Source organism: Lampetra fluviatilis, chromosome 25 (genome assembly GCF_964198595.1).
Source record: "Lampetra fluviatilis chromosome 25, kcLamFluv1.1, whole genome shotgun sequence".
NCBI classification, from domain to species: domain Eukaryota; kingdom Metazoa; phylum Chordata; class Hyperoartia; order Petromyzontiformes; family Petromyzontidae; genus Lampetra; species Lampetra fluviatilis.
This window is the reverse complement of record NC_136299.1, coordinates 9996918-10013641: the sequence shown is the minus strand read 5'-3', so window position 1 is coordinate 10013641 and position 16724 is coordinate 9996918. Positions and strand designations below refer to the sequence as shown.

Below are 16724 nucleotides of genomic sequence, written 5' to 3'. Positions count from 1 at the left end.
CTCTCATTCTCTCCCCTTTATTTACGATCAGTGGAAACAAGAAGATGTCTCGGTGTAGTCGGCACTTTGCTTCGTTCATCATTTCGTAATTTTTTTTAAATATTTTTTTAAAATAACTTTGCTTTTATGTTACCCCCCCCCCCTCTCGCTCACTCTCTCGCTCTCTCTCTCGTTCTGTACGCAGCCCTTCTCGCAGTCTCCTTCTCTCCCCTTCTCTCCCTGCCGCTGGTGTCAGGAAGGTGTCGGCAGTGTGGCGATGGTTGATGGGTCGCCGATTTGCTTCTCAGAAGAATGAATAATCTTAATTTTAGAACTTTCGTGACTGCAGGAATTATTATTTGTTTCTTTCGGTTAAGTCACGTTTAAAGATAAAATAATAAATTTAATTAAATGATAGAATGCGACGTTTCGATTGCAACACAAGCAATCATCATCAGGTATAATGAAATAGCGACATAAAATCTAACCAGAAAACTATAGACAGACATATTAGCAGACAGATATCACCAAGATACATAGCGAGAGCAACACAGGTAACAGAGAGGGGTGATCGTCTCTGTGGGGTGGCGTTAAATAGACAGAGGGGGGGTCGGCGGAGGCAGAGAGAGGGAGGAGGGTTAGAGAAAAAATTAGCATATCAATGAGTGGTCAACAGACGTGGTGCTGCGAATGCGATGGCACGGCAAGCAAGCCTGAAAATCAGGAGAAGGACACACTAAAATTAAATAACCTAGTAAAATATCGAAATGTAATGTAATACAACACAGAGGGTCGGTCAACACACAATTAGCGCATAGCCTGGTTGATTACGTATTTCAAAGATTGCTAAGTTAGAATTTAAGTGTGAACAATCTAAAGAGAGGACACAGGCAGAGAAAACAAGTCGCCAGAGAGAGAGAAAAAAGATAAGCTTAAAACTTCCCGTAGAAGTGGTTCAATCTTAATTTTAGAACTTTCGTGACTGCAGGAATTATTATTTGTTTCTTTCGGTTAAGTCACGTCTAAAGATAAAATAATAAATTAAATTAAATAATAGAATACGACGTTTCGATTGCAACACAAGCAATCATCATGCCACCCCACAGAGACGATCACCCCTCTCTGTTACCTGTGTTGCTCTCGCTATGTATCTTGGTGATATCTGTCTGCTAATATGTCTGTCTATAGTTTTCTGGTTAGATTTTATGTCGCTATTTCATTATACCTGATGATGATTGCTTGTGTTGCAATCGAAACGTCGTATTCTATTATTTAATTTAATTTATTATTTTATCTTTAGACGTGACTTAACCGAAAGAAACAAATAATAATTCCTGCAGTCACGAAAGTTCTAAAATTAAGATTGAACCACTTCTACGGGGAAGTTTTAAGCTTATCTTTTTTCTCTCTCTCTGGCGACTTGTTTTCTCTGCCTGTGTCCTCTCTTTAGATTTTTCACACTTAAATTCTAACTTAGCAATCTTTGAAATACGTAATCAACCAGGCTATGCGTTAATTGTGTGTTGACCGACCCTCTGTGTTGTATTACATTACATTTCGATATTTTACTAGGTTATTTAATTTTAGTGTGTCCTCCTGATTTTCAGGCTTGCTTGCCGTGCCATCGCATTCGCAGCACCACGTCTGTTGACCACTCATTGATATGCTAATTTTTTCTCTAACCCTCCTCCCTCTCTCTGCCTCCGCCCCCTCTGTCTATTTAAGGCCACCCCACAGAGACGATCACCCCTCTCTGTTACCTGTGTTGCTCTCGCTATGTATCTTGGTGATATCTGTCTGCTAATATGTCTGTCTATAGTTTTCTGGTTAGATTTTATGTCGCTATTTCATTATACCTGATGATGATTGCTTGTGTTGCAATCGAAACGTCGTATTCTATTATTTAATTTAATTTATTATTATATCTTTAGACGTGACTTAACCGAAAGAAACAAATAAAAAGAATGAATAAGTTTACTTCCCAAGTGAAGCCCATTGAGAAAACCGAGTTGTGCGCGTTGCAATTTGCAATCTGTATCATTACAGTAGTATAATTGTTGAGGCTTCTTCTTTCGTATGGTTGATGTAGATGCAGAACAACAACTTCAATTTCACATGCGGGTGGTGAAGCCAGATAATCGATTATTGTTCTTCCTTCGAAATATATCCTCCTGGTCTGAAGTCAATTGAGATCTACAGTCATCATCGCTGCCTGCAATGGCAATACAGTGAGAAGCATTATGTGCGATGTCAGTAGTAGTGGGTGGATGTTGTGTGAACAGCGGCAGTGTTGTGCTCTTACTGGTCCTCCCAACAAGTGATCATCGAGTGTTGTGAACGTGACGGCTTCACGTCTTACAGCAGAGCAATAAAACAGAAAAAAATAACATTTAAAAAGGGTACGCTTTGGTGGGAGACATGTCGATGCATTGGAATAAAAATGTGTATTTCTCTAATGCCAACCTCTTATTGTTTTGTTTTAGTGGGGGTATCGCCCAGAATTGTAATTTAATCAAATGCTCTAGTCATTTGGGAGGCTGAGCCGGTGGTTCATTATGGCCGTGGCTAGGAAACAAACTTAAACAATCCTGGGTCATAGTGCAGCGTGCCATACACAATTTGCTTACTGTATTCGGGAGGGGAGGGGTTAAACTGACTCATTTAATCACAAGACCTGCAGGTGTCGCTGTTTCTCGTCATTTCAAACTGTTAAGTCATTTAACAATCCCCTGAATAACAGAGGTGGCCTGGTCCCTCTGAGGTCAGAGGTCAGAGCGCTGAGCTGGAACCCTTGAATATCTGGGGTCAAATCCAGGCAGCTGCCTATGAAAACATTGGGTTCTCAAGTGTAAACTAAACTATATTTTTATGTATTTTACCAGCTCTTTTTCAGAAGCAACCTGGCCACAAATGATAGCCCAACAAAGTGGCTTATCATATGGAAATGTACAGCAGCCAAATAATCTAAACGCATGTTGATTCTAAATGTGGAGGGAAAAACAGGAGGACCCGGAGAAAAATCCCACGCTTCCACGGGGAGAGAAACATGCAAACTCCAAATATACAGGCGTCAAGGTCGCGATTGAACCCACGACCTCCTGTATCCAGGCGAGGTAGTTAACATCTCCCCGCCACCGCGGCGTCCGACGTGAAGTAAGTTGACCGTCTATGCCCAGTCACCAACGACGACACCGATCAATTGTCACATTTTGCTTCTGCACCTAATTAGGGATAAATTCTAGCGGTGAATAGTGCTCTCAGAAATGGACTTCTGCTCTGCCACTGTTGGTTATTCTCCAAGATGCAGGTAGAACCCTTCTATGTAGAGATAATCAAATGGAGTCTTTGTCGTTGGTATGTATAAGATGTGTAAATCCAGCTGCTGGATGCTGGGCACGAGTGAACGCTCACAGTGAACACAAGACACAGAGACTCACACGGTGAACATGAGACACAGACTCACACAGCGACCCATAAGTTCGCAGTGGACATGAGTTCACAATGTGTGCCACTGTTGTGTTGCCCCACAGTTGTATTTGGGTGATTTTTTTTATTTGAAGTTTTCGTGACTGCAAGGATCCATACTCTTTGGTTCTTTCAGTAAAGTCACGTAGGTGAAAATATAAATAATAATAAAAAGTGAAAACTAAATTAAATCACGACGTATTTCTTGCTGTGGCTGTCCGACCTGATGATGGAGGCTTGTGTTGCTTCTGAAACGTCGTGATTTTATTTAGTTATTTTCATTTTTTTTCATTATTATTATTATTTAAACTTTCACCTACGTGACTTTACCGAAAGAACCAAAGAGTATGATTTGTTTTGCTTCTAATTATGTATTCAAAATGTGGATTATTTGTCTCATGACATGATACAAGAAACCATTTGGGGAAAACTAAACTATTTCATTTAGCAAGTAATTCCCAATGAGCTATTAGCTCTTTTTCAGGTAGCTCATCGAAGTGGCTTATCATCCATCACGTGCAGCAATTTATCGTCGCAGCCACATACTGTAGAGGCGTGTTTCCAGATGTGGATACAAACCCACGAGACCAGCACGAGGAGAGAACACGCCACGTTCAACTACACAACAGGTATCGCCAGGGTCCGGGATCGAACCCATGCGCTCCTGCGTACAAGCTAGGGAGATATCTTATACTGGTAGGAACCTCCTGGTTACACCAGCCCACAGGGGATTATTGTGTCCGTTGTGCAGGGAGGGGCTGGGCTGGGTGGGGGTGGGAGGGGCTGGGCTGGGTGGGGAGGGTGGGGCTGGGTGGGGGGTGGGAGGGGTGGGGCTGGGTGGGGGGTGGGAGGGGTGGGGCTGGTTGGGGAGGGGCTGGTCACCCCGTGGTGCCCTTATAAAACTCAACGTTTAACCTACTCACGCCGGCTTGTGCCCGCCCTCACAGTCGGGCATATTTTCCGAATACACTACGCCGCCGTTGACCCTGGCCATTGACCGAGCAACCCAACGTTCCTACCAGCTCCCTCCGCAGGAATGTGTTTTTTGCACCAAAACACAGCAAGTTGGTCGACAAAAGGGCCGCTCAAATACATTATACTACAGCACACGTACAGCATATAACAAAAACTCCAACGTAAATATACAATAGGCGACGTTGCTGGCAATTGTCCCTATTCTACAGAACGTAAATGAAAGTGTGCAGTCGAGAGATAAGAGTGGAGAACAAACGAGTTGGAGACTGCGCTCCATTAACAGCGTGGGGGATGATGAGAATTACATTTTTGAAAAATGTATTCCGATAAGCAGTCTTTAAATTGGCGTATGAACAGTTACGCGAGTAGTAGACGATCTTTAAAAAAAAATTACGAAATATATATCACCATTAAATACATTATATTTGAATTACAACACGCAAGGTTGCCTTTAACTTTGTGCACAGCTGTAACACGTGGTCGAATCAAAACAATGACGTAATGCTCAACGCGATTGGCCGCCGCCCCGTATACATTGGGTGGTGACGTCAACACCCCCAATCCCCCACCAAGGCCCCCCAACCCCACCCCAAGCCCCCCCCCCTAACACCCCCTCCCCAAGGCCCACCCCCCATGCCCCCCCCCAACATCCCCCGCCAAGGCCCCCCCCCACCCATTGCGTTCCTGTGACCAATCGGCGAGCGAGAATCTCGGCAGTGGCCGCGCGGTGTCTTCCAGAAGCGGTGGGCAGAGTTCATAAAGGGGGTGGGAGGGGGGGAACACAATAGGATTAATCTTCCTAATCATATTCTTGGTTATTTCGGTAAAGTCACGTAGATAGAAAATAAAAGAATAAAATAAAAAAAGAATAATAAATTGAAAATAATAAAAGCAAAAAAGAACCCAAAATAAAAATAGTAAAATAAAATGTAAATCTTCCTCTTCCGGAAGATGCACCATTCAATGGGGTGGAGGAGGGTTGGTGGTGGGGGGGGTTTCTACGTATTCCGGAAGATGTTTACAAACGCGAGCACGTCTTCCGGAAGATAGGATCGCATTACTGCTCTGCATAGGGGCGTCGCAGTATTGGTGGGGTCGGCGTTGAGCAGCAGCGGCAAGCGGATTTGAATTGTCGCATATAATAATCATCATCATCACAATTGTAGCCGGCAAATTAATCACAAAACTCGGGGGATGATGAAGGAGGAAGCTCGTAACATGGCCGCGCCGCTCGCCCACTTCGACGAAGATTGGCAAGATCTTTATGAGCTCCGCATGTCTCCTGCGAGAGGCTGCGAGCCCAAGGCTGAACCGTGGAATTCGGATCTCAACGTGACACCCTCATCCCCTCATCTTCATCATCACCAGCCGCAGCCACCACCACCACCACCACCTCAACATCTTCCTCCGACATCATCGTCATTTAGTCCGGCAGCCGCTGTTGCTGCTGCGGCTGCTGCTCATGCGTCCGAGGTGTTTGGAGATGTCACCGTTAGAATGTTGACGTCTACTTCGTCTTCGTATAATATCTCCAGTGCAATTACCACCAACAACATCGGCGGCAGCAACAGCGGCCACATCGCCACGTCCAACACCATCAGCACCGCCGCCAATGCCACCAACAACATCGCCAAAATCACCGCCACTACCAACACCACCACATCGGCCGCGAAGGCATTGGCGGCGTCGTCCACCGATAATTTGGAAGACTTCGCCGACCTGGAGAGCTTCTCGGGCGAGATCGTGAGCTTCAAGTCCATGGAGGACCTGGTGAACGACTTTGACGAGAAGCTGACTGTGTGTTTCCGCAACTTCGACACGGACACGGGCTACATCGCACCCGTCGTGCCGCTCGCCGAGCAGGGCTTGAAGCTCAAGGACGATGAGTGAGTATACCCCCACGTGGAGCACACGGGTGGTGGTGGTGGTGGTGGAGGAGGAAACGATGTTGATGGTGGACGAGATGGTCGTGATGGAGGTGTTGGTGAGGGTGGTGTTGGTGATGAATGGTGGTGGTGGTGGTGGTGATGAATGGTATTGGTGGTGGTGGAGGAGGAGGAAACGATGTTGATGGTGGACGAGATGGTAGTGATGGTGTTGGTGGTCGTGGTGGAGGTGGTGGTGGTGGTGGTGGTGATGGTATTGGTGGTGGAGGAGGAAACGATGTTGATGGTGGACGAGGTGGTAGTGATGGTGTTGGTGGTCGTGATGGAGGTGTTGGTGAGGGTGGTGTTGGCTGAGGTGATAGTAATGATGGTGGTGGTGGAGGAGGAGGAACGATGTTGATGGTGGACGTGGTGGTAGTGATGGAGGTGTTGGTGATGATGGTATTGGTGGTGGTGGAGGAGGAGGAGGAACGATGTTGATGGTGGACGTGGTGGTAGTGATGGTGTTGGTGGTCGTGATGGAGGTGTTGGTGAGGGTGGTGTTGGTGATGATGGTATTGGTGGTGGTGGAGGAGGAGGAAACGATGTTGATGGTGGGCGAGATGGTAGTGATGGTGTTGGTGGTCGTAGTGGAGGTGTTGGTGAGGGTGGTGTTGGTGATGATGGTATTGGTGGAGGAGGAGGAAACGATGTTGATGGTGGACGTGGTGGTCGTGATGGAGGTGTTGGTGAGGGTGGTGTTGGCTGAGGTGATGGAAGTGGTAATAATGATGATGATGGTGGTGGTGGAGGAGGAAATTATGTTGATGGTGGACGTGGTGGTAGTGATGGTGTTGTTGGAGGAGGTGTTGGTGGTCGTGATGGAGGTGTTGGTGGAGGTGATGATGGTTTTGGTGGAGGAAACGGTGTTGATGGTGGACGTGGTGATCGTGATAGTGTTGGTCGAGGAGGTTGTTGGCAGAGGTGATGGTGGTGATGATGGTATTTGTGGAGATGTTGGTGGAGGAAACGATGTTGGTGGTGGTAGTGATGGTGTTGGTGGAGGAGGTGATTATGGTATTGGTGGAGATTGTGGTGGAGGAGGTAACGGGGTTGATGTTGGTGGTGGACGTGGTGGTAGTGTTGGTGGAGGAGGTTGTTGGATGTAGTGATGGAGGTGTTGGTGGTAATGGTGGAGGTCGGGGGATGTTGGTATTGGTGGTGGTGGTAATTGTAGGGGAGCGGTAGTGTAGCGATTCGAGCGTTGCCCTACGAGCCTGCCAACCCGGGTTCGATTCCTGATTACGGCAAACAGCAATGACGTTTACCTGAACCCGTCATGGGCCTCTCCAGGGTCGACTCAGCCTCAAATGTGTACCTGATGCGGTGTGTAATATATCAGCACTGGGGAGACAAAGGCGGCCGGGCGTGGTGCTGGCCACCCACCTCGTGTGCTGTGGCGGCCTTCATAGGTGTTACTCACTAACAGCACTTGCCCCAACATTCTGTTTAAGGCTATTCGGGGGATATTTGGTGGTGATTGATGGTCGTGGGGTGGTGGTGGTGCTGGTGGAGGAGGTGGTGGTAGATATCTGTATTATTACAACAATAATAATTGATAGTCTTGTAAATCTACTTCGAGACGAATGCTTCCCAACACCGTACCGTTCTTTTTAAAATATTCAACTACACACTTCACTACGCTGGTCAGCTCAAGGTTGGTGAAAGCTGGTGGCCTGGGACGGGTTTAGACGTCATTCGCCACTGACGGTAGCCGTGGGCCGGGAATAGAACGTTACGCCCTATACTTGAACTTGAATACTCATCAGTGATGCTTTCCCAAATATGTAAATAAAGTGTATTATAAATGACAGCATGGTCGAGGCTCACGACTGATCGGCAGCCACACGAGGGAGTACACTCACGAGGACGTTCTAACGTGGAGGTGGAGCAATGAAATCAGCTCGTGTGCAGCAGCTAGATTGATAGTAGCTATGGATATAGATCTTGGCTCATAATGATCAAATGTCAACAATATGGCTGTTCTATTGCAGTCTTTAGCTGGGCGTGGCTTGCTGATGACCCTTTGTCAGGGATAAACTCTTCCATACCTCCCATGCCACGGACTGCCAGATGCCTGTCTGGAGGACGCCACCTGTCAATAGGTTTGCATAGTACTGGATATTTATTTGGGTTGTCATCCATTGACTTTTTAAGTTACTTTTTGCTGTATTAAGTGTTTCTTTATTTGCATTAAACGGTTGTGAAAGTTCACCCGGGATCAAAAAGTTGTGCCGTCTTTTACCAATCAAATCTCACTGAAGAATGGGGCAAATATTTTAACATCGTTATTTTATTTCCGAAATAGTGCATCTGTTGATGCTAAGGGAGGAGAAATTTGTTTTTTGTTGTAGAAGTGAGATGATGGCACAGTGGTTAGCTCATTCTGCTTTGAACCTGGCAACCTGAGTTCGATTCTTACCCTGCTGTCTTCACCAATCCACAGTGACCAGCTTGGTGGAGTATGTTGAAACACACCCCCAGTGACTGAACAGCATATGGACGACTTCATCCAGCAGTGGGCTGACGGAGGGTTGCACATTAATATTACAGTTATATTGCAGCAGACCTGGTGTCAATTAGAAATACAATTACAGCAGCGGTGTTAGCTGAAATTACCATTGCATTTTGATTGCAATTAAGAATTGCACATTTACAATTGTGATTGGTCCCACATCTGTAGTGGAATAATTCCTTCTCCATGTTATTGTTAACGTGGTGATTTGTCTGTGTACAAAATTATTAATTCACCCATGACCTTTCCACTGTACATTTCATACACAACAGTAGCTAATAATAATAATGTCCACTCTTGCCTCCGGAAAAATTAAGATGCTGCCACTTACATTATGTGTATAGGGCTATTAGGAAACAGCAATTCATGTATGTGAGCCATTGGACATCATGAATTGTGCAATCACACAAATTACATTGGACCATGATTCCATCGAGTTTTAATTTGTACATAAATCAAGTCATCTAATTAGGAGCAGGGTCTATTTTTAGGAAATGTTGTCGAACTAACCTTCGGCCGCTGCCACGCAACACAGCACTTTCAATCCGGACGTCGTTGGTTCGATTCAATCTCCCGGGTGTGGCAGTTGAAACAATGAGAGCAAGATTATTGAATCACCCTTCCAGTGGCATGCCAGAATGTGAAATTGTAGTTGGTGCTTTGCATCTACATCAGCCATACGAAAGAAGAAGAGGAATGGCAGGCCCCGTGTGGTGGGGTAAATTATGGATCTTTTCACCGAATATTAGTCGTAGGCCACATTATCCTACACAGGAATTTTCTCGAGCTCTCAGTATTGGAGGCCCTTCACCCATGCAGGGGCATAAGCAAGAAATTGCAAGGCTGCACCTTTACATTTTACCCAACATAATGTTTTAAGGCATAAAACAACAGTTACAACGTTGGATATGAAGCTTATGTAACCATTATCATTTTATTATCCGTAATTGTAACACTGATCAAAGTGACCATTTTGTTATAACTATTCGCAGGATCGTGAGAAATTACGATGGCTTGGTTGAGGCCTTCATCCAGCAGTGGAAGTATCATGGTTGATGATGGACCGTTAAATAGGCCTTAATTTGGAGCATGCCAGAAGGAAAATGAGCAATTGAATATATTCTCTGTTATATCTGCAACGGCAAGTGGGCACCCTACTTGCACTTGAAAAGTGACCACACATTTTATGCAATGAATGATCGATGTTTCCTATACAATGGAGCATGAAAATTGTCTATCGCTTAAACACACGTGCCTTCTTTTACCAGGTTTCCAGCTCACTCAAATTTGTTTACAAAAACATATAGATTATTGTATTGTAAACAGGTTTAGAAATTCGGTTAGATATATTATAGTTACGCCTGTGGGTCACTAAAAGGTTCCTTGGAAGCCGAGGGCAGAACGCCACATGGGGTCCCCTTATTCCAGCATCCACAGGCCCATTGTGGGGCCTTCTTTTGTGCGAAACCCAGAGCACATTGCCCCTTTCACCTCTGCCACGGCGGCCTTGGTTATACCAGCAAAGGTAGTGCTTCTTGCACTCCAGTTATTTTAGTCACCAGCGCATGAATTGACTTATTTTGTGTGCAAGGGGCATTTATGGAATTTGTATGTTCCGTAGCATAGCTTGTCACGATGTTATTTATGTACGTGCGTTTTGTGTGGTTGCAGCAAGAAAACGAGCATCTAATTTATTTTCTGTGTTTGATGGCGCAGGTACGTCACTGGAGCGCATGCGTCAATTGACGGTGTGCCGGTCTGCATGACTGCACCTTGCTGCACCTACTTAAATATTAACGCAGGGATGTTGAGATCACATCGATCGCAAAAGACAGGGATGTTGAGATCGCATCGATCGAAAAACGCAAGCCTCGCGGCTTATATATTGCAGGCGCCGTATGAATATCGCGCCAATCAATATCTTATTTAATTTTCCTGGCAGTGTGTGCTGATTACCATCCAGCCCGGTTTGCATTGCTCTTCCTTTCCCAGTGGGATATGGGGACATAACAGAGAGACATGACTTGTCTGGTTCATGTCATTATCATCATAATCAAGCAGCTGCAGTAGAAGCAGCAGATGCCACGATCAATCCACGGCATGATGAAGGCCTCCTTGTGCAGTGTTAGTCGTGGGGTGATGGCTCATCGTACTTCCCCACGGTGATCAGTGCTGGTTGTTGACGGCGCGGATCGTATATGTGGTCCGTAATAGAACAGTACAATAATGTATCTTGCTGCGCTGCCAATCTCGTAGCCCTCCACCTATGACAACAACCTGCGTGTGCATGGTGGTCACCCATCCAAGCATTGCCCAAGCCCAGCCCTGCTGCGCTTCCGAGCTCTGACGAGATCGTGCAGGGGTTTGGCACGGCACAACTTATGCATTAGATGTAGCCTTGGAGGAGGCGATGCACACCAGGGTACATCATGTACGCTTCCGCTAATGTTGTCATGATGCTCTCTCGGCGCAAAGAATGGCCAGTGCTGCGGAGCATAACCAACGGCGCCGTAATGAGCTCTACACATCAAGGGATGCGTAGATTGATTTAAAAAAAGAGTCGAATAATCCTGTGTGCGAGGCTTGGGCGGAGAAATGACGTACACCCATGACGCCTTCCCCGGGGATAAAAATGTTGTGTGCGGCGGTGATTCTGCGCGTGTTACCATACACTGGCTGACCTTCGCCAGCCACAATGGAACAATATCGTCATCGTTATCGTCGGCCATGATCTAGATACTGCTGGAGGAAGGTCTTCCCGTGCCGTTGCCATACCATTCCATCGCTCTGTCTCCGCGATGGACGTATTCTTTGTGACGTGTTCTCTCCCTTAGCTTCCACTCTGTTGTTAGTTTCGGATCAGCGGCCGTCTTGTACACAAAATGCAACGGCTACACTGAGATTGTAGAAGAAAGCGACAAAATCAGAAGAGGATTTCGCCAGAGTTACTCACGGCGACATTTGAAGATGTTTTCCCGCAGTTCGTGTTGGGGCAGTAAAAGGGATACATGTGAGAATGGTGCACTTGTTAACTATCTCATGATTAACTGTGACATCGCCTTGACCACAACCAATGAAAATTGCAAGCAGTTATTTAAGAATTTAACACGTAGGCTTTTGCGACCAATCATATTCATAATAAAGGTTTTTGGGTTTGATCGCATAAATATAAATGTGTCGTTAACCCACCACCACCCGACACAGCCAATCAGTAAGGTTTGTCCCGTTAATTAGTTAATTAGTCCTTCAGCACACCGGTGTGTTGGAGAGTAAACCCACGACATTTACAATTTGAGTACGACGTTTTCACTGGCGATTGCAACCAGCTTCATCAGGCGACTTGCCAGAATTGCGAAGAAGCCTTCCTGTTTCCAGTCTTATTATGAGTCATTGAAGAATTTCAAAAAGAAACCTGCAAAGGTGGGTGCTCAAGATAAATTAGTACGATGGGAAAATAACGAGCGCACTTCCAGGGCAAGTTGATGGCAGTGGAGCACCGTTGTGCAATGTTTCAATTTAATTAAAATCGAAAAAGCAATTGAAATGATTCTGGGAAGCGGACAAAAGGTTTAAATTGGCCCATCAGTGACGGTGATTACCGGCCGTTAGTAATGGCATCAAAACGACTGTACTCGATGCTATGTTTCGTGTGTCAAACCCAGCACGGCTTTTCAAATCTTTCAGCTTTTTCGTGCATTCAATGAGCACAGTTTAATTCACATTCTAATTAAGGAGCTGCTTTTTTAACGACGTGGAAGCACATGCTATGAACATCATTAGGTAGGCATGCAATGAGTCGCCCTTCCAATCACTGCAATTCGAAGAAATTCCATGAGTTGTGGCTGCAGTTAGGTTCAATGTTAGGTTTTGATATAACGTCGTGCATGCAAATTTCATCTCAAAAGCGCTTAGGATACGTTTACATTGCTCGGTGGGGGTGAGGTGGGGGGGGGGGGCATTGAGAAGGGGGAGTGGGGGGTAATTTAAGAAACGTGCACCATTGTTTCATCTGCCACCTCCGGGATTTCGAATCGAACCGGCGACCTCTGGTTCGCCATTCTCGCGTGCGACCCGTTACACCACGGGTGACAGCTGCTTCTGATATTAGCGTGTAATTTGCATAAACAATACATTTTCGATTCGCGCACCCACGATCTAATGCGTGTTTTAACGAGTATAAATAAGCGGCTTTAATCAGCGAAACATTGCTTGCCTCGTGCTTAAAGCCACCACCAACATTCGGTGGTTGCCAAAAAGTTGCATTTACAAGAGGACGCTTGGACGCATTCGCAGCTGCAGCAGCGACGGGAGCCTGCGAAGGCAAGCGGCGCCTTCGTGAGCCACGCCGTGCGATACGTGACCTTTGTCACTAAGCCACTGCGGGATTCAAATAATAAATGTACTTCCGCAGACATTGTGTTCCACATCGTATGAGCGTGCGCGAGAACCGGTGGAGGCATGCCAAGCTGTCCGCCGCCTGCTGTCCTCATTAGCGGACACCAGCGGGGTCCGTTTAACTCAGGGGCGGGAACGAAACACTTGAGCGATGAACGTAAATAAATCAGACAGGTGACCATTCCTCCACCAACAAATGTATAATAACTGTTTCGTGAAGTTTGTAAATAAATACAAAAAATCCTCGTGATTTCCTGTTCAAATGAGCACAGTAGCGGTGTTCATCTCCCGTTCACAGCCCTAATTCAGTGGTGGAAATGTCACGTTCCTATGGCAGGGATGAGTCTATCCATAGGACATCTGTTGATCTACCCATGAAGTGGGAACCTATTTTATCGACCCTGAGGGATTATGGGCTGAGTTAACCCACAACCAGGATTTGAACTCGAAATGTAACCATATACTGATTTCATCATTCTTCCGAAATTATAAGTACAGTACTTGCAACGTTTGAGTACTGCCGCCTTTTGTCCAAATCGGCCTATACAGAGCAATGTTTTCCAAAGGCATTTCTGTAAAGCCAGGAAATTGAACTGGCTTCAATGTCTGTGTCTCATCAGCAGAGCGTGACCTCAACGACGGTGAAGCGGACACCTGAATGTGTTTGTTATTTGGTTCCCACGGGTTCACGGTGAGAGCGCAAAATAGATTATATTTTTTTGACGGAGAGCTTGTGAAGGGTCCCACCGCAATGTGAAGAGACAAGATTCAATTGGGTCTCGTGAGCTCCACCTGGATGTGCAGGAGGTGATGCCACGCTCGTGGACTGGGGCTCTCCTCGCCGCTTGTCGTAATGTGGCAATTTTGGGGGGTGGGGGGGGTTAGTGGCCAGTTTAGTTTGTGTTAATTTCCTTCTCCTTGGCTCGTTTTACATGCTGAGCCACCCTCACTAGTTTTAAAGAATGCACAGAAGCCCACGATTGTAATTACCACGCCAAGTATATTAGCCCGCCAAATGAGGGCATCACCACCGCGCTGCTTGCTTTAACCATGGAGTTGATAAGAGTGCCACGGTTTGTTTTTAACTGCCTTCATGTGCACAACTCTTAATTGCACTGCTTATTTGACTCGCTGTTAAAGAAGCTGTAAGCGCACACTTTTAGCTGTAATTAAGGAGGCTGAGATCGTACGTGATTGCTAGATTGTGTGCTAAGCTGTGGGTGGGTGCGTGTGATTGTACAGCACATTTAACACATTCCTGCGGAGGGAGCTGGTAGGAACGTTGGGTTGCTCGGTCAATGGCCAGGGTCAACGGCGGCGTGGTGTATTCCGCAAATATGCCCGACTGTGAGGGCGGGCACATGCCCGCGTGAGTAGGTTAAACATTGAGTTTTATAAGGGCACCACGGGGTGACCAGCCCCTCCCCACCCAGCCCCACCCCTCCCACCCCCCACCCAGCCCCAACCTCCCCACCCAGCCCCTCCCCACCCAGCCCCTCCCTGCACGACGGACGGACGGACACAATAATCCCCTGTGGGCTGGTGTAACCAGGAGGTTCCTACCAGTAAAAGGCCACTGCTCGGGAGGCAGAGATGCACAGCCCTTCAAATGTTTTGGGCAGAGTCATTGGGCAGCCTTCCCGACTCGACTTGTCCACAACTCTGAAGTACCTACCGACTACTTGAGGTGCTGCATTTACCACTCTGTTTAAGACAATGATTGTTTGACTTAAACCAATTATTGAATTGAATTGTGAAACTCCGAATCGTGACAATTCGTCGCCGTTCTCTCTGACAGTACCTGCCCCCTATGCTTTAAAAAGCGAAAACAGGAATCTTTGTGTTTCAGTATGCTTATCAACTTTTTTTCGTGCAATTGTGGCGCAGCGGTTTAGCGCACTGTCCCCTGAACTTGGAAACTCGGGTCTAAATTCCCGACCACATTTAATGTCAGTGGCAAGTGACGTCTCAAAAGATCTGGGAATGCTCCCTTCACCAATAGGCACTCCCCCCCCTGCCCCACCTCCTGCTCGTGCCGTGCCACCACTCTCGTATGTTTGTCCGTTATCTGCCCCAAGATGATGATGATGTTGTGACCCGGTCTTTAGCTCTGGTGAGGTCCTCCATGGTTCACAGCCACTCCTGCGGTTTTAATACGTCCACCGTGACCGATCTTCCTCTGCCAGGGCGGCGAGATGTTCAGTAGCGTCGATGTGCATTTTGACCTCTTTTGTTTATTTCGGAGAATTCCAACGAGCCCTGAAGCTCTCTTTCACGTGTCCGTATCGTGGCGAGCCCTGTCCGCCACATTTCAGTCGGTGATTTTCAAAGCGTTGGCGATACATAGTCAAACAACGCCCGTGGCCAACAGTGTGAAGAGGCCTGGCATCCATTAAGATACAGAAATAAGGACTGAATTTTTTTATTCTGGTAAATTTACGTCTCCATCGCAAGAGCATTTCTAGTTTGACGACGATTTAATGACAATCCAGTCGGTAAAATCGGGTGAATTCTTGCAATTTTGGTCGTCATCACAATTACAGTCGTCACTTTGGCCATCATCACTGACGCTCGAAATCTGCAGATGCTATGATTGGTCATGCGTTCCTGGCGGTGCTGTGCGCAGAATCGTTTTAAAAACCTCAACCAAAACACGAGTGTTCTGCTTGCGTAAGCAAGTCTTTCATCAGATGGAGAACTTCCGAGCGACCTGTCATAATGGGACAAAACTGCACAGCCTTCAGTGTCCGCAGCAATCCAAACGGAAGCATAAGAGAGTAAAGTGCCCAAGGCCATGTTCTCTGAGCCCTCCCAAAGTACACTACTTACAATTAATTTACGTAACCTACTTAAGGGCCCGCGAAGGCTGCGTTTTTCCCGACATTAACGTGTGTTCACTGCTCAGTGGGTATTGCTTTATAATGCAATAATCTGGCACATTAGGCAGGATTACATGGTAGGAGTGCAAAGACGGCTGCCGTTGAAGTCAACTTAAAAACCACGCGCACTCTTTACGCCCTGCGTGTTCTCGAAAATGGAAGGAAAGAAACATCGCTGGGCTCATCGCTCCATCTCCATCGTGGACGTATCTCTCGGCCGCGTTCCCTTCTTTGGCTGCCACTCCGCCGTGAGTCTTCAGCCACCGGCTGCGATCCCTTCTAGCGACGGAATCCTGCTCAAGCCCACAGAGTTAGCTACGGAAACGGGCACACTAACTTCTCTTCATAACCAGGTAGTTGGAAGATAATTATTTATTGTAACGGTTGTGAGCTCTTGCGGGGCATAATGGGATCGCAAATCCCCATCCCTGAAATTTTTTTATTTTAAGCGTCGTGAAATGCATCAGAGCCCAACTTAATTTGACATTAATGGGAATTTAAAACCCTTGGCAAAGTTATCACCTTGCTTGGCCTAAGCGATTCAAATCGTACCTCGCCTAAAACACATTCCTTTCGTCCCTGTGATGTGCA

General features: G+C 46.5%; 1 protein-coding gene across 2 annotated transcripts in view; it reads left to right on the top strand.

Annotated features, from left to right (window-relative positions):
- The first annotated feature begins 5448 nt into the window (after positions 1–5448).
- The window catches only part of LOC144941803 (fasciculation and elongation protein zeta-2-like), a 50404-nt gene continuing 39128 nt past the window's right edge, over positions 5449–16724 (top strand). Inside the window, exon 1 of one of the 2 annotated variants that reach the window (XM_078868252.1) lies at positions 5449–6305. In XM_078868252.1, the coding sequence (XP_078724378.1) occupies positions 5614–6305 (692 nt within the window). In that variant the 5' untranslated portion in view covers positions 5449–5613. The remainder of the gene's footprint in view (positions 6306–16724) is intronic. The other variant, XM_078868251.1, reaches the window with a different exon arrangement.